Source organism: Panthera pardus, unplaced genomic scaffold, assembly GCF_024362965.1.
Source record: "Panthera pardus isolate Hobbes unplaced genomic scaffold, ASM2436296v1 HiC_scaffold_8, whole genome shotgun sequence".
Lineage (NCBI taxonomy): Eukaryota > Metazoa > Chordata > Mammalia > Carnivora > Felidae > Panthera > Panthera pardus.
Genome location: NW_026527013.1, coordinates 2794919 through 2812620, shown reverse-complemented (window position 1 = coordinate 2812620; position 17702 = coordinate 2794919). Strand labels below are relative to the sequence as shown.

The window sequence follows — 17702 nt, the reverse complement described above, 5'->3', positions numbered from 1 at the left end:
GGAAAAAAAAGAAACAAAGAAACCTGTCTAACCAGGGAGCAGATATGTACATACCCAAAGATACTCAAAGCAGACAATCTGCATGAGATACTAGAAACTGACATTTAGAGGTGGGTTAGGAACATACAATTGGGGGGAGGACTGAATGCCCCTCTCCACGCACTCCAGGAATCACTTTCTAACATTTTCCGCGGGGAGTGTGTTTGCATTGACTCTGGGGATGGTGAGTTTCTCACCCCCCCCTACTGAGCTACCCGTTTCTAGCGTCTGCCCCAAACCCCTAGAAACAGACAATTCCTCGGGATCGCTACAAACAGAAAACTCTGAGGACCCTCGAGAAGCAATCGCCTGGAAAGGGGTTGGAAATCCTACCCCACGAGTCACTAGAAACAGATTTTCAGGAGAGAAGTCTAGAAAGAAACCAGCTTTCAGGCAGAGCTGGTCCTGTAAACCTGGCGACTGGCCCGTCGCGGGATTCTAAGGATACTAGAAACTGACATTTGGCAGGTGGGGGCGGGGGGCCCTCTCTAACCCTTGGGAAGGAGGCAACTGAGTACAAATGGTTCTGGCTCTGCCGACCTGCCGTGTGGCTGGGTCACCCTGCCAGCCCCCCCCCCGCCCCCCGCCCCCCGCCCGCCACTCGGTGTCCCTGTCCCGCCCCCGACAGGAAGCCTGGGCTCACCTGGAGGATGAGGTCGCCTTCCCGCAGCCCGCGGTTCCTGGCCGCCAGGCCCGACTCAGTGATGTGCTTGATGAAGATCTGACTGCCCAGGGTGACCCCGAACTCTGTGGGGGGGGGGGGGGAGGAGGGACACTGAGGCAGGGCCTGGGGTCTGGGTTGTAGAAGGTCCACGGCAGGGGCATGGGAAGGCACGGAGCCCCGGTCCCAGCTCCCCGACACCCTCAATGACATCCCGGTGAGAGTTTTCAGGATGTGACTCTTGTTATCCCAGTTACAAGGCAGCGGGGGCGCCCGGGGCGGGGAGGCTCCGGGTTAAGCGCCCGGCTTCGGCTCAGGTCACGATCTCGCGGTTTGTGGGTTCGAGCCCCGCGTCGGGCTCTGTGCTGACGGCTCGGAGCCTGGAGCCTGTTTCAGAGTCTGTGTCTCCCTCTCTCCGCCCCTCCCCCACTCACGCTCTGTCATTCTCCTTCTCTCTCTCAAAAATACACATTAAAAAAAAATTTTTTTTAAATTACAAGGCAGGGGGCCGATGTCCCAGTGCCATTTGTCACATCATGTTTAGAATTCTAAGGCCAGGGTGCTGCTACTGAACTGAGATGGGGTCAGAGGCCACACATTGGCCTTACGGAGGGAATTCTAGTGTCGTGACACTTCTCTGGATGCCACAGTGTGTGAGCTTCCCGGGCCGGAAAGCAACACCAGTTTGCAATCTCATGGTTCTGGGCTCAGAAGTCCCAAAGCCCAGGCGTGGGCAGGGCCGGTTCCCCCAGGGCCTGGCTCCCCCCTTTTCCGGCTTCCGGAAGCCCCGCATCCTGGGCCCGCGGCCCCTCCTCATCCTCACGGCCAGCAGCTCGGGTCGGGGTCTGCCCATCTCTCTGCCCCCCTCTCGTGAGGACCTCGCGAGGCCGCCGGGCCCCCCGGAACACCCAGGGTCACCCCCACCTCAGGGGCCTGGGCCTGCCCCCCTCTGCCGCACGAGGCCACATGTCCCAGGTCCCAGGGACCAGGACGGGGACGCCTCTGGACACACGGGACAGGGGGTCAGCGCGGCCACGGCGCCCCTTGGCGGGAACCGGGAGCCCCACTGCCGACGACCCGCCGACCTCACCTTCGCTGTCCCTCCTCCGCACCAACACGGACTTCACGGGCCTCATCTGCACGTCCTGCCGCGGCAGCCGCTTAAAGCCCGACACCAGGGCCAGCCCGTTGGTCTCAGACCTGCCGCCTGGGCTCCTGCGCCCGTGGCTGCCGGCCCGGCTCCGGCGGCCCGTCCTCTGCCGGCGGGAGCGCTCGCCCCAGGAGCGGCCAGACCCGCTGGATGTGTCCCCGTCGTAGCCCTGGCCGTGGTCAGCCTCCCCATCCGAGACCTGATGTCCCCCAGAGGGGCTGGCCTTGGCAGGCAGCTGGATTTTCCGGGGACGCTTCACGGTCTGCGAGGGGAGAGAGGGGAGGGGCCGGCTCGAGGCTCCGCCCCGACCCCTGTGGAAGGTGGGGGCGGGGGGGGGGGGGGCCCTCTCTGGGCCTGAACGTCCAAGCTGTGAAACGGGGACCGGATTCCACCTGCTTGTAGAAGCTTCCACTCATAACACCCGCGGGCTGCAGGTGGGGCTCAAAGTGGGGGCGGGGGGAGGGCAGAGGTGCCCACGGGGGGTGGGGGGGCTGCCCCGCCCACCTGGCCCCCACTCACAATGTTGGCCAACTTGGTGCAGGTTTTGAGTATCTGAATGGCAAAGGTGGAGGTGACGCTCTCCATGGAGACCCCATTCACCATGACGATGTGGTCCCCTGTCCTGAGAGAAGAGGGAGGCTGGGTCTCAGGGACGAGTCCTCACATAGGAGCCCTCTCCTCAGGCCTTCCCTGCAGCCCCTGCTATGTCCCCCAGTGCCCGACTTTGGGGCAGGCACCTCCCAGTCGACAAGGCCTGGTTCTAATTCGCTGGTGTCCCCAGGCTCACAAAGACATTTATCCTTCTGGCATTTATCCCTCAGTTTCCTCATCTGTAAAATGGGGCCAACAACAAATCCAACTATAATAATAGAATGCAACCGGGGCCCCTGGGTGGCTTAGCCAGTTAAGCGTCTGGCTCTTGATCTCGGCTCAGGTCATGATCTCACGGGTCCGTGACTTTGAGGCCCTCGTTGGGCTCAAACTTACTGCACGGAGCCTGCTTTGGATCCTCTGTCTCCCTCTTTCTGGCCATCTCCTGCTTGCGCTCTCTCTTTGCCTCAAAAACAAATAAACGTTATAAAACAAAAAATTGAATGCAACCACAGAATGCAAGCTGTGATTATAAGTGTCTCCGTACCCCTCAATCCTTGTCACGCCCCCGTTTCTGCTTTTCTCCCCCTCTTTCCTGTGTTTCTTTTTTTTTTAACGTTTATTTATTATTGAGAGACACAGAGCATGAGCAGGGGAGGGGCCGAGAGATGGAGAGACACAGAATCTGAAACAGGCTCCAGGCTCTGAGCTGTCAGCCCAGAGCCAGACGCGGGGCTTGAACTCACAAACCGCGAGATCATGACCCGAGCCAAAGTCGGACGCTTAATTGACTGAGCCACCCAGGCGCCCCTTCCCTGTGTTTCATAACGTCTCTCTCTCTCTCTCTCTCTCTCTCTCTCTCTCTGAAGCTGTGTCTCGATTCTGGACTGAACCATATCACCCGTCAGCCACTCAGGTCCCAGAACCGTTTTCCCAACAGAACGCCCAGGAGCCTGCCGCTCCCAAGGGCTCAGAACACAGCGTCTCCTTCCCTGCGGCCACAAAAGGCTTCCAGGACCTTTCATCCCAGGAAGGCCATTATGACCCCGGAGACCTACAGCGAAGGACCAGGAAGTGGCTTGGGGAGAGTGAGTCTCCCAACGCCAACCCTGTGCTGCTGGCAGCTCTGAGCCCTGTGTTGACAGAGCTGAAAGGCACCAGGCACTTTCCCCGCTCCTGGCTTTGGCCCACACACCTCCCTGCTCTCGGCAGGCCCCGCCCCTGCCCGCACCCCTGCTGCCTTGATACTCACTGCAGTTGGCCCTCAGCTGGCCCCCCCGGCACCACATCCGACACGACCACGGATCCACTGGGCCGGTCTCGGCCACCAGAGATTGCGATGCCAAAGCCTCTCCGGGGGTCCTGAGAGGGGAGGAGACCTAGCATGAGTTTTTGCGTCCTCCCGTGGAGCAGCCCGGGGTCAAGGTGGCACCCCTGCAGGCACCCACGCAGGGAGAGGGAGGCCTCACCTTGCAGAGCGTGGCCGTGTGCTGTTCCCAGATGGTCATCTCCTCCATGTCCAACACCTGACAGCAGAGGAACGGGAGGTGGGCTTGAGGCCACCGCAGGCCCACTGGAGCATGCAGGGGTCCCCCGCCCTGGGTGGGGAGCCCGGCTGTGACACTCCCCAGGTCCCAGGCCTGTGGGCAGGTTGCTACCTCTCTGGAGACCTCAGCTTTTCTATCTGCAAGGTGGATTTAGGTCAGGGGTTCTCAGTTAGGGACCACGCTGCCCCCCAGAGTACGTGTGACGCTGGCGGTCATCACAATGCTGCCCAGCCCCCCACAGAGCGGGGAAGCCCCCCCACAGGGAACGATCCAGGCCCAAATGTGCCAAAGCTGAGACCCTCGTTTGAGTGAAGCAAACTGGTGAGAGGAGAGAAAATGCAAGTGCCTGGGGGGGATCCATGCCTGGGGGAGGGGGGATCGAGTGGGGGGGGAGGGGGGAATCCATGTTTTGGGGGGGGGGGAATCAAGCCAGGCCTGCCAGGCAGAGGGAGCCCACTCTGCTCCAGCCACCTGGGGCCTCCTCACTGTTCCTCCGACCCCTGGGGCCTTTGCACGTGCTGTTCCTTCTGCCTGAAACTCTTTTCCCCCAGATCTCCACCTGACTCCTTCCCTCACCTCCTTCTCCTCTCAGCTCCTGTGCTACCTTGCCGGGGAGGCTCTCCAACCACCCGGTGCGGAACAGTAAGCTCTTCCGGCTCCACGGCAGACCGCCCTATCCACCCTTCCCCAATACGCGTTCCTAATTCGGAGAACTTGTGACCCCTTGACGTTCTCTTGGCTTTTTTGGTCTGTCCGTCTCCCCTCTCTAGAACATCCGATCTGGAGGGCTGAGATTTTTGTTTGTCTCGTTCACAGTGGAGTCCCGGTTCATAGCAGGGATTCAGGAGCAATTTACTGGAGGAAGAAAGGAGGGAAAGAGGGGAGAGGAAGGAAGGAAGGAAGGAAGGAAGGAAGGAAGGAAGGAAGGAGGTGCTTTCCTTGTGCGGGGGGTACTTTACAGGTACTATCTCATTTAATCCACTCACTGAAGGGAGATCCCGTCATCCCCATGTCACAGATGAGGCAACTGAGGCACAGAGAGGCGAAGTCACTTGCCAGGACAACAGCCCCGATAGAGGCTGTGGCTGGGAACGTGGATTCGGTTATTTGCACGCCCGTGATACAGATGGGGACCTGGCTTCTGGGAGTACAAGGCCACCCTCCAGGACACCCGGCCAGAGAAGGCGGGGCGTGAAGCCCGCCCTCCCCCGCCCCCTCCCTGTCCCTTTCCTCTCCGGGCCTGCCCCCCCCCCCCCCCGCCTGGTAGACCCGCCCCCCCCCCCCCCCCGGGGGCACAGCAGGTGGTGATTCCTCCCCCTAAGAACCCCTCGCTGGCTGCCCCAGTGCCTTTTCTTAACGGATCCCGGGAGAGCGGCATTCCTGGCTCCCAGGGGGTGGGGGGAGGGGGCGAGAGACAAACACCGCCGAGGGCGGGGCCTCCCGGGCACTCCCGGCCCCGCGGTTACCCGGGAGCTGAGGGCAGCGCTCCCAACCCCGACTCAAACCCCTCTGCCGGCTGCCTCAGTTTCCCCGCCTGCCAAATGGGCTACCCCCACCCCCGGCGCCCTGGCCTTCAGGGCCGAGGCGGCGGCGGCGCGGGGCAAGGAGCCAGGCGGGAAAAGCAGAAAGAGCCTCGACTTTCCTCCTTGGCACGTTAGTAAGAGACACCGCGCTCCGCTGGCTGCCGACGAGACGCTCATCGTTTAACCCTGAGCGACCTTAATGTGTCACCGCTATTATTCCCACCTTAAGGGAGAGCAAAGGAAGGCCCAGAGAGGCGCAGCAACTTGCCTGAGGTCACCCGGTGAACAGGTGGACACAGGCGGCCGGTCTCGCACCCTTGCCCCTAACCACGGCACCCCTCCGCCCTGTCCCTTGTTTTCTTCTTCCGGACTTATGTTTCAAAGCAGAATCTTTGTACTCGCTTTGAGTTTACACTTTGTATCATTAAATGCCCTCCGGAACTTTGATTTCCCAGCCTTGTTTTAAGACACAGCCCCAGGGAACCAGGGCCCCTGGGGGACAGGTGCAGGTGGCCCCGGCTTGCCCTGCCACCCGCCCCCCTCCCGCCCCGTGCAGGTTCACCTCCTTAGATATTACAGACCTTCTCTAACACCCACGGGGCCAAGCCTAACCCGCCCCCCAGTGGCCCTCAGCTCCGTTCTCCTGCACGTCTTCGCCCTGGCAGTCCCCTGGGCCCAGAGACACCCCCCAAGAACCCGCAGGCAGCTACGCCACTTGGGTCTCCTGCCTCCTCAGGCAGCCCTCCTGGGCGAGCCAAACTTCCAGGGCTCCCTGTCATGCTTCCCCGTTTTCTTTCTTAGGCTTGGATCACGGCACCCCAAACCATCTTAAATTACCCTGTTTAGGGGCACCTGGGCGGCTGGGTGAAGCGTCTGACCTCCGCTCAGGTCATGATCTCACGGTCTGTGAGTTCGAGCCCCGCGTCGGGCTCTGTGCTGCCAGCGCAAAGCCCACTTGGGGACCCCGGTTCCCCTCCCTCTTTGCCCCTCCCCCACTCGCTCTCCCTCTCTCTCAAAAATAAACATTTCTTAAAAAAATTAGCCAGTTTAATCATCAGCTTGCAAGTTCCTGATCTTTCCTCTTGGGCCGTGAAGGCGGGCTGGGGCCGTCTCTCGGGCACCCTGGTGATGGCCCTTGGCATCTCCTGGGCCCTGGTGAACCCCTACTCATCCTTCAGAGCCCCCGGGACGCTGTTTCTTCCTCCAAGAAGTGAGTCCTCAGCGGCCCCATTCACACGCCTTACATCCCTAATCACTGGAATCGGGGGTGTCCCAGTCCATTGCCTCCCATACACCCCTCTAGTCTGGGGCCGGCGGCTGGGCAAGGTTGGGGACCCTGGGACCCCAGTATAGTCCCCACAGAACCAGAAGAGAGACGGAGTTCGAGGAATGGGGGTGAATGGTGAGATAAAAGGCCTATTCAGCCAGGAACTCAACCGGGTGTGTCCAGAATTCCTAGACCCCTCGGTCAGCCCTTCACCCACCCAGGTGAGCCCTGAGGGGGCGGGGCCTGGGCCTTTATCCCCACCCCCTCCCCCAGGGAGGAGGAGAGGAGGAGTCACCCAAACGGGCGGGTCAGGTGGTACCCTGTCACACAACCCGGGGCACTTGGCTCCCCGCCCCCTCCCCATCTCCGCCTCGGGGAACCGGGGCGCGGGGAGAGGGGGTGGGGGGCCACCAATATGGGAGGTGGGGAGGGGATTCTGGAAGCCTCCCCCCCCCCCCCCCCCCCCCCCCCCCGCAGCCAGGACGGAAGTTGGCGGGAACCAGAACTGCCCGGAAGTGTGGTCTGGGGCGAGCCACGTTCCCCTAAGGCCTCGCTTTACCCCTCCAGGCGCGATCTGCCGCCCGGTGCGGCGGTTATGAAAGGGGTCAGCCCGAGCTCGGTCCCCGGAGGGTGAGGTTTCCCCCCAAATAGAGACAAGGGGATCCCCTCCCCCCAGCAGGTTTGCTCGTGGGTAAAAGGGGCTCAAGACCCCTGCCTCTGCCCGGTAATGCAAGTTAACGGCTCTGTATACAGTAGGCGCCCAATGAATGTTGGTTCCGGCCTCGCCGCATTCACCGAAGCCACCCCAGCCCACAAATGAAGTCATTGCTGCCGTCCCACTGTTGCTCAAGACTAACTCGGCCCGAACACCCCGCGTAAACATCTTTATAGGGCACCCAAGACGTGCCAGGCGCTAAAAACACGGTTTCCTCTTTGAATCCTCCCTGCACCTCCTTCCCGAGGAAGATGGCCCATTTGAGGGGCGAGGTATGGAGAGGCCTTGATTCACCGGCCCGAAGTTACACAGAAAAGTCAGGATTTGACCCCAGAGAGGCAGACCTTGGAGCACGGAAAGACCCCCCCCCCCCCGACAGCTTTTGGAGACCAGAGGGCGAACGCCCCTCTCTGAGCAGCCTCGGCCTAGCCACCACCTTCCTCTGGGCCTCAGTTTCCCCACCTGTAACCCGGGGTGGTCTGGGGTCCAGGCCCCAGGTCGCAGACTGGATCCAGGTCGCGGACCCCAGCTAGATCCCCTCCCCCTCCCGTCCTCTGCGCGCTACTCGCCTGGAATCTCACCGCCATGGTCCACCCCTGGCCTCTCCAGCGCCCCTGTCCCGGGGCGGGGGAGGGGGGGGCCTGGAAACGGTCAATCGGTCCCCACCTCGGGGTGAGGGAGGAGGCTAAGGACGGCTGCGGCGGAGAGAGCGCCCGGCCCTCGCCTCCTCCAGCCGCTCTGGGTCGCACCTGCCCCTCGTCCCCCGCCCCGTCCCCTGCCGGCCCCGCCCCCGCCCCGCCACGCCTTCGGGACCGCGCCGGGGCCGCCTCCGCCCCCGCAACACGGGCTCCGGGCTCCGCGCTCCGGGCTCCGGGGTGGGAATGCCAGACCGGGTTTTCCACCCAGCCGGGCACGAGCCCGCCGTCGGGGCAGGACGCCGGCCGGGCGGGGCTGCAATGAAGACCCGGCAGGAAGTCCGGCCGCGCTCGGAACCGGCGCCTGGGACGGGGCAATCGGCGCCCCCGGCACGTTTCGAGGTTCCGCTGGGACATCGGTTGCACCAAAAGCAGGTTGAGTGCCAGAGACCTCCAGGGCGCAGGGCTAGCCTTCCTCAGGGCACCCCATCTCCAGGAAGTCCCCCCCCCCATTTCATAGAGGGGAAACTGAGGCCCAGAGGGGTCAGAGACTTGGGCTTTCTGAATGTCCACGGCTGCCGCCCCAGGGCCTGGCCCCAAAGCCAGCAGAGAGAGCTCTGTCTTCACACCCCACCCGGGGCGGGGCTCCCCGCGGAGGAGGGCGGGCTCTGGGGAGCAAAGGCCGGGTCCGGAAGGTGAGATCTTGGGGTGACAGGACCAGGGCAGACACCCACACGTTCCTTGCTGCTTTAAATATATATTTAAACATTTTATTTATAGGAGCGCCTGGGTGGCCCAGTCGGTTGAGCGTCCCTCCTTGGCTCGGGTCGCGATCTCACGGTTTGTGAGTTCAAGACCTGTTTTGGACTCTACACCGGCCGTGCAAAGCCTGCTTGGGATTCTCTCTCTCTCCTCCCCCCTCTCTCTCTGCCCCTCCCCTGCTTGTGCTCTCTCTCTCTCAAAAACAAATAAATATTTTTTAAAACTAAAAAAATAAATATCTTTTTAAAAAGTTATTTAATGTTATTTATTTTTTTTTTAATTTTTTTTAACATTTATTTATTTTTGAGACAGAGAGAGAGAGAGCATGAATAGGGGAGGGTCAGAGAAAGAGGGAGACATAGAATCTGAAACAGGCTCCAGGCTCTGAGCTGTCAGCACAGAGCCCGACATGGGGCTCGAACCCATGGACCGTGAGATCATGACCTGAGCCAAAGTCGGACGCTTAACCAACTGAGCCACCCAGGCGCCCCAAATGTTATTTATTTTTGAGAGAGACAGAGACAGAGCATGAGTGGGGGAGGGGCAGAGAGAGAGGGAGACACAGAATCGGAAGCAGGCTCCAGGCTCCGGGCTGTCGGCACAGAGCCCGACGTGGGGCTCAAACTCACAACCCACTAGATCATGACCTAGGCCGAAGTCGGACGCCTAACTGACTGAGCCACCCAGGTGCCCCCCAAATAAATATCTTATTTACGTATTATATTTATAATATAAACATTATATTATTATAAATATGTACCCTGAGTCCCCTCTGTTCCTGTGCCCCACTCACGCCAAGGTCGAAAGGGCAAATCCGGGTATGGACACCCTCCCCAGCCTCATCCACTCAGCTCCGGCGGAGAGGAATCCCAGGCTATGGGAAGGGCACAGGAAGGCAAAGAGGAAACTGGGGGATCAGGAGATGCTTTCTGGAAGAGGGAGCATTGCCGCTGGGCTTTTGAAGGGTGAGTAAGAGTTTGCCAAATGAACAAGGCAGAAGAAACAATCAAAAATCTCTGAGGCCCCCAAAGCTGACTTCTTGTTCTCCCCCAAAACACTAATCTGGAGAGCCCAGGCCAGAAGTGGGCCCTCGAGCATCTCCTAAGGTCCCTAAGGCAGTAACCTTTTGCAGAAAGCCTCTCTGAGCACCGGCTGGAAACTTCAGGGCTGGAGGACAAAGCACATTCTCCCGGTGCGACGTTTGGCCACCAGGAGGCAGCGCCCCAAACGATTGTAGGTAGGACAAGATCAAACCCTTTTTTTGTTTTAATCGCTGTGTGTTTGTGTTCATGAATCATAGGAGAAACCTAACCGAGCTCCCCGCTGACACGCGCACCAGGGTGCCCTCAATGGCTCCCTAGTGCCCATCCGATGCCCTTTTGCTCAAAGGCAGGGTTTTATTTTTTTTTAAGTACGCGCCACGCCCAAGGTGGGGCCTGAACCCACGACCCCGAGATCAAGTGTCAAACGCTCCACCAACCGGGCCGGGCAAACGCAGGGCTGGGAAAAAGGGCGTGGCCAGCGCGGTGCAGTTTCACAGGCCAGAGGAGCCGGCCTTAAACCCACTAGTCCAGCCGCTCCTGACCGCCAGGTCCCCTTGAGGAAATAAAAATCTGCTTGTCATCAATCCATTTCATTCACACGTCCATTGTTTTTTTCATCCGGTCGTTGAGGCGCCGCGAAACTGTTCGGGGCCAAGCACGCGAGCGGGAGCCCGCAAGAACCGACTTCCCATCTGAAATTTCAATGCCAGATTCAACCAGGAGGGGGCAGTGTGGGCACAGCGCGAAGGAGGGAGGGAAGGGAAGGGAGGGCGCTGTGGACGGTGGGGTCGCCGAAGTCCTTCTGGGACGACCCTGCTCCGCCTTTCTGAGGGCCTAGCGGGAAACTGAGGCAGAGAGACGGCCTGGGCTGGGCTGAGGCCCCTCAGGGTGGGAGCCTGGGGGGGTGGGGGTGGGGGGGTGGGGGGGTGTCACACAGGGGGCTTGGGCCCTCCCTGGTGGAGGCTGCTTTGCTGGGCTGTAAGAGGCTGAGGCCGTATCTGTGGTCGAACAGGTGTCGCTCCAACCCAAGGATGCCCCGGAGCAGCTCTGCGGCCCGGCTGGCTCTGGTTCATTCATCTGCATTTACGGAGCCCCCGCTGTGTACACGCAGGACTGACGGGACAGACCCGGGAGAGCAAGACAATGACCGAGTCGTTACCCAACGTGAATAAAAAGTACAAGCTAACTTCTGAGAGCGTCAGCAGGGAGACACGACAGGGGCTGGGGGCTCAGGGAGGGCTTCCCGGAGGAAGGGCACTCAAACTAAGGACTACGTTTAGGAGGCGTGATGGAGGTGAGAGGCCAGAGGTGAGAGGCGTCCGAGCAGAGGAACAATTAGACCTAAAGGAGATGAGGGAGGAGCCATGGGGAGATCTAGGTGAGGGCACAGCCCGTGCAAAGGCCCTGCGGCAGGACCTGGGCATGTTGGAGGAGCCGGGAGGCCCGTGTGGCTGGAGCGGAGTGAGCGAGGGGGAGAGAGGGAGGAGGGGAAGGCGGGGGGGGGGGGGGGCCGGGGCACGTCCTGCAGGGCCTTGGGGGCCTCAGTGAGGACTCGGGCTTATCCGGCTCCGTGCTGAGAACAGAGCCTGCTTGGGATTCCCTCTCCCTCTCTCTCGGCCCTTCCCCTGCTCGTTCTCTCTCTCTCTCTCTCACTCTCACACACACGCACAACATAAATAACCTTAAAAAAAGAGAAAACACTACAAAAAAAGAAAAAGGAAAAAGAATGCCGAAATGAATTCAGAAATGGACGGTAAGCTGATCGACAGCCACGGGTCCACAGGGCAGTAAAGTCTCCACTGGGCAAAACTCACTTGCATTTCTGGGGATCAGAATCATTCGCAATGCTGCCAGTTTCCCATAATTTACGGGGCTGTAAAGTGGTTCAAAGGCAAAAGGAAGCGCGGACAGTGTTCGCGCACACGCCAAAGCCCGGCACGGATCGGACGTCCATTAGGTCCGCAAGCCCCAAGGAGCTACCGAATGTTCTCGAGCCACAGTTCCCGCTTCTTGGCTGCACGCCTCTCCGTGGGGCTCTGTCTGGAAGGCGCCTACTCCCTGCCGGCCTCTGCGAGCTCTACCGCTGTAGCATCATCCCAAGCACCTAGAACAGCACCCGGTATGCAGTCAGCGCCTACTAGGTGAACAAACCGCTCCCGGGGAGTCACCTGGGATTCTGAAGGCAGAGAGAGCAGTGCTGTGTACTCCAGAAGGAACATTCCGGGTGTGGCAGGCGCAGCCACTGGGCACATGAGGGTTGGCCACGTGGGGGTCGTGGGGGGCCTTGAACGAGCGGTGGCCGAGGACAGCTGGCCTGGGGTACAGGTGCAGAGGCCGGGCTGACCACGGACGCTGTGAGAAAGGTGTCAGGGGTCTGGGTCCTACCCCCAGCTGGGCTCTGCTCTTCCCGGCTTCCTTCCAGAACTCTGGCTTCCTCCCATCTGGGGGTGGGGGTGGGGGTGGGGGTGGGGATCCCTTCCGTGAGGCCCCTCCAGCTCCCTTCCATCCACTGCAAGCTTCTGGAAGAGTCTACGTGCCTCTCCTCACCTTCCTTCCCTGCCCCACCACGGTGCTCTCAGGAAGGTGCCCCAGGACCCCCGTGTTGCCAAGCCCTGGGACATTCCTTGTGGCTACGACTTTGCTGCCATGTCAGCTGTACATGATTCCAGAATGAGATGTTTTGCTTGTTCGGTTTAAAGCCACATTCTAGCAGGGCCTCCAGGTGTGGCCTCCCTGGTCCCCCCTGGTTCTGCCCTCGAGCCCACAGTCTGTCCTCCCCGCAGCGGCTGCCGGGGGGGCGCCTTCGAGCACCGAGTCAGGTCCTGCCCTCCTCTGCCTACAGCCCTCCAGGGCTCCCACCTCCCTGGGGTAAAAGCCTAAACCCTCCCCTAATCCCCAGCACCCCGCACAGCCTGCCCTGTTCCCGTCCCTCCCCTCCCCTCCTCTCTCTCTCTCTCTCCCCCTCTCCCACTCTGCTCTAGCCACAAGGGCCTCCTGGTTGTTCCTCCAACTCCAGGCCTGGTCCTGCCCCAGGACCTTTGCACGGGCTGTGCCCTCTGTCTGGAATGCTCATTCGCCAAACTCACTTCCTTCAAGACGGCTCAAACGTCACCTTCTCAAGAAGGCTGCCTCTAATCTTTCTACGCAAGGTTGTAAAATACCCCTCTGCCCGTTTTATTCCTGACCCTGGGGCTCTTTTGCATTCTTTCCCTCTGTGAGACTGACCACTCTTCAACCCCGGATACGATTTACTTCCTTATTATATCTCTTGTTTCTTGTTTGTCTTCTGCTACCAAAACACAAGCCCACAAGACAAGGGATTATTGTTGGTCTGGTCCCCTGCTGAATCCCCAAGGCCCGGGAGGGCACCCAGCATACAGTAGGTGCCTGATAAATGCAGGTGCACTCCCTGGGCAGCCCCTCCTCCCAGGGCCATCTCCCACGAACCTCAGCCCGTTCCAAAGGGTGTCAGGCTCCTCCCTGAGCACATACTGCTCCTCTGGCTGAAGGCCAAACAGAAACCCGAATTTGCCTCCGCGGACTTTCCCCACAACCCAGGGCCACACGGAAGCACTGAGCCAAGGAGGCAGGACGTTTACAAGATGCTTAGCCTGGAGTGTTGGTTGGGGCGGGTGGGCAGGGGCAGCCCCCAGTCGTCCCTCCTCTCCTTTCTGCCCTACTTTCCTGTGCAGCCCCGGGCAAGTGGCTACCCCTCTCTGAGCCCGACTTCAACTCCTGTCTCACGCGAAGGTGGATGGGACATTGCGACTCGCCTGGAATTCTGAGTTCTGACTTGGGGTGGGACGGTTTACCCCAACCCCCGATGACTGAGAATCTATTACCCACATTATCATTTGCTGCACTCAGCAGCCCTGGGTCGTGCTGACTCGACCTGCACCCATTCTACGGAGTGGAAGACTGAGGTTTAGATAAGCGAAGGGGCTGGAGGCCGGGTCTATCTGAGTCCACAGGTTTTCTCCCCAAACCCCAGGCGGGTGGGATCTGACAGCCCAGATATATCTCCTTCCAACCCCACAGACCCCAGACTTGAAATCTCTCTACTCGGCACGAGTGTCCCCAAATTCCAGACCAGCTATACGCCCCGAGACTCATAGGCCTGTGCCTCCCTGGCCCCAGGGGGCCCTCTCTGTCCCAGACAAAGAGGCTTGAGGTGCAATCAGACACTTGGCTGGCCAGGAAGCCCTCTTTGTGCTGCCCTTTGGGGAGCAAACGACCCAGAAAAAACTGTTGCCGCCCGACCCTGTCCTCTGCAGGTTCCGGGCTTCCTTGGCCCTGGGGGCCAACTGGCTCCTCGCCCACGGGAGGCTCTGGCCGCCGCCCCTGCCCCTTCCTACATCTCTCCGCTGGCAAGTTTCGCCCAGGGAAGGAATCCAGACAGGGCCCGGGGCCCCCATCGCCATGGTAAGGCCACCGTGGGACCCCTTCCCAGGCTCCGGCAGGTCCTGGCGGGGGGGGGGGGGGCGGTCAGGGGGGGGAAGGGGGCGCCACTGTCTGGAAACTTGGGAGTCTCTTCAGAAGCTCCAGGAGGCCCACACACCGACTGGGAGCCGGGCTGCCTTGCCGGCCCCCTCCCTGCCCGGGCCTCCCTTCCTCACTTTGGGGGATCAGAGACCAGCCTGGGCCTCTTCTGCCTCCCTGGCACCACCTGGGCCAACAATGACCCTTTTAAGTCGCTGGCTCTGGCGTCCGGGCAGGTTGCCAGGGACAGTAACCGCCAGCCAGATAATCCCTTAGAAACTATGTCAAACGCCCACACATGAGTGTCAGTTTCCTGCTTTCTGGGCGGCAGGGGGAGGTGATGGAGGTCCCAGGACCCTGTGGTCAGGGAGTCAGTCCGCGCGGAGCAGGGTGGGGGACTTACCCGTCCAGGAGGCCCGGTGGCCTTGGGGCAGGTGGCAGGAGCCGGGGCCTGGGTGCCCGCCTGGCATGGAGGTAGGGAGGGGACCTGAGGGCTGAGCTCTGTTCTCCCCACCTGTTTCCCCAGCTCTGTCCTCCCGCGTGGAGGCAGCACGTCTGTCCCGCGCCAGGTGGAACCAGCAGGACGAGGTGCACAACGGGAGTGAGAGCCCGGCCGCTGGTTGGGTATGTGCCTCTGTCGCAAGGTGCCCTCACGTGGGAGCAGCTGGCCTTAACCCCTGCTCACCCAGAGGCCCGGGGACGCCGGGCTCCCGCCCTGCTCACACCGCTGAACCTTGAGCCCCTGGCGTCAGCGCGGGGACTGGGACAGGCGGGCAGGTCCTCGGGGGAAACCCCCGCCCCCCTTCTCACTACAGTCCTTGAACCCGAGACCGCCAGGCCCTTGCACTTGCCGAGAGACGGTCCACTTCCCACCGGACAGATCTGAGCGCCAATTCCGCCTCTCGGCCCCAGGCTCTCCTGCCGGGATTCCGAGGCCAGGAAGGGTCAACCGTTTCCCTGCTGGGTGGCCTTGGGCAAGTCACCGAGCCTTGTCAGTTTCCTCGCCCGAGAAGTGGGGAAAACACTAAGCACCTGCTTCCTAGGGCTGTTTCGAAGGTCGAAGAAATGAATGCGTGTTTGTCAAGTGGGCGCCCAGTAGGCCCGCACCCTCCAGCCACTATCCACCCACGGGGCGGAAGGACAAGGTTTGGGTGAGTGTAAGGCACACGTGGGTCTGGAAGGCTCAGCGAAAAAGAAGGTGAAACGCGTCGCTCTTTTTAATATTGATTCCGCGTTGAAATGACAATGCTTCGGATGTACTGGGTTAAACGACATATTTTTTTTTATTAAAATGTTTTATTTATTTTTGAGACAGAGACGGTGAGCACGGGAGGGGCAGAGAGAGAGAGAGAGAGAGAGAGAGGGAGGGAGAGGATCAGAGGATCCCAAGCAGGCTCTACACCGAGAGCACAGAGCCCGATGTGGGGCTCGAACTCACGAATCGTGAGGTCATGACCCCGGGGGGCTGATCGGACGCTCAACCGACTGAACCACCCAGGCGCCCCATACTGTTAAAATTCACCTTCCCTGGTCACTTTTCCCCCCTTCAAACTGTGATTCCTAGAACATTTAAAACCACATTGGAAGTTTTCCATTTAAATCGGCTTGCATGATGGTCGCATGGGACCACGCCGGGGCAGGCGCTTAATGCATCCTAACGCATTATCCGTTAAGTCCGTCTTTATCCATCCCGTTCTGTCGTCGTGGTACCAAATCTGTATTGTTTCCGAAGCATTTAGCAGCACCTGAAACTACCTTGTGTCTTGTGCCCGCTTATCCGCCTTTGCAGACTGTCACCTCATTGAGCCTAGGGGTTTTGTCTTGCTCATTCCTGTGTCTCCGTGGCCTGGAACAGCGCCTGGTATACAGTAGGTGCTCAGTAGATAATTTGTGGCAAAAGTGAATGAATGAATGACTGAATTATAGCATAGACGACGCGTGGAGTCCCTGGTGCTGACGGTAATAGCCACCAGGGGGCGCCAGAAACCAGGAAACCGGCCCCAGCCGGGAGCCTCCGTTTCCCAGCCTGTAAAATGGGAACCAAGGAGCAGGGATGTGAGAGGAGGAAGGAGGAGGGTCAGAAGCTGCGTCCCCCCACCCCCAGACCCTCGCCCCTCCTCCCCCTTCCCTGCCCAAGCTCTCCTGCCTCCCACAGCAACACTAGTTTGGGGGTGTGTTATTTATTATTTATTATCTTCGTGTGTTTTCAGGATTGCGCGCGCTTAACGCTCGCACTCCTAAGGGTCAAATTCTCATTTCGACTCGCTAAACTTAGCGGTACCATTGCCACCCCACAATCTCCCCCTTCCCAGAGGGCCCCGCCGTCTTTCAACCGACTGACATACACTTCCGCGTGTCTAGAGAAGACCTGTTTTGCCACTTCTCGGTGTTTTCAGTTTTAGTGTTGACTTCCTTCCAGGAGAGATTCAGAATCAACCTGAGAGTTGATTTTTTTTTTTTTTTTTAATTCGCTTCTTCGTCTTGATCCTTATCGTTGGCCCGACCCCCGGCCCTTCTCCACGTGTCTGAAGCAGTGGTGTTCAAACTCAGGCATCTGAATCGCCTGGAGTGTCAGGGTGGGGGCGTGGGGGGGGGGGGTCCTTGAAACCCGGATTATAGGTCCCGCGGGTGGTGGGTGTGTTGGATACAGGAGGTCTGATGCCCTGGGAACGTCTAACGAGCTCCCAGGTGATGCTGATGCCGACGCTGCTGGTCCGAGAACCCCTGCTCTCGTCTTCTTTCAAAACAGATTCAAGATGATTCAGGAGATCTGTCTAGGGCGTGTGTCCGAAGAGCTCTTCCTGGAGCCTTTTTTTTTTTTTTTTTGGTTCTAAACGATGGTAAAATGCACATAACGTAAAATGTGCCACCTCAACCGTCTCTCAGTGCACTGGCATCAGGCACGCTCACGCTGTCGTGCACCCGCCCCCACCACCCGTCTCCAGAACTTTCCATCTCCCCAGACTGAGCCTCTGTCCGCAGGAAGCACGGACTCCCCGCCCCCTACGCCACCCCTGGCTCCCACCATCCGCTCTCTGTGGACAGATGGGACTCCTCTGGGGACCCCCTGTGAGTGGGGTCACGCGGGACGTGTCCTTCTGTGTCTGGCTTCTGTCACCGCGCACAGGGACCTCCGGGTCCGTCCATATTGCAGAAGGTGTCAGATTGCCTTCTTTTCCAAGGCTGGATAATATTCCAACGTGTGGATGGACACATCGTGTTTATCCTTCACCTTCCGATTCCCTTGAGCCTTTCCAGTCCACTACGGGTTGGCTGTCTTCTAAGGGCGC

At 59.9% G+C, this 17702-nt stretch overlaps 1 protein-coding gene across 4 annotated transcripts in view; it reads right to left on the bottom strand.

Annotated features, from left to right (window-relative positions):
* TJP3 (tight junction protein 3) overlaps positions 1–15079 on the bottom strand; it is a 28141-nt gene extending 13062 nt beyond the window's left edge. Inside the window, exons 1-6 of one of the 4 annotated variants that reach the window (XM_053898085.1) lie at positions 14816–15079; positions 3911–3967; positions 3694–3803; positions 2370–2472; positions 1791–2112; positions 683–786 (exon numbers count right to left, since the gene is read on the bottom strand). In XM_053898085.1, the coding sequence (XP_053754060.1) occupies positions 683–786; positions 1791–2112; positions 2370–2472; positions 3694–3803; positions 3911–3958 (687 nt within the window). In that variant the 5' untranslated portion in view covers positions 3959–3967; positions 14816–15079. Of the gene's footprint in view, positions 1–682; positions 787–1790; positions 2113–2369; positions 2473–3693; positions 3804–3910; positions 3968–4564; positions 4862–8062; positions 8182–14815 lie in introns of those variants that run through there. The other 3 variants (XM_053898083.1, XM_053898084.1, XM_053898086.1) reach the window with 3 other exon arrangements.
* Between the last annotated feature and the right edge of the window lie 2623 nt (positions 15080–17702).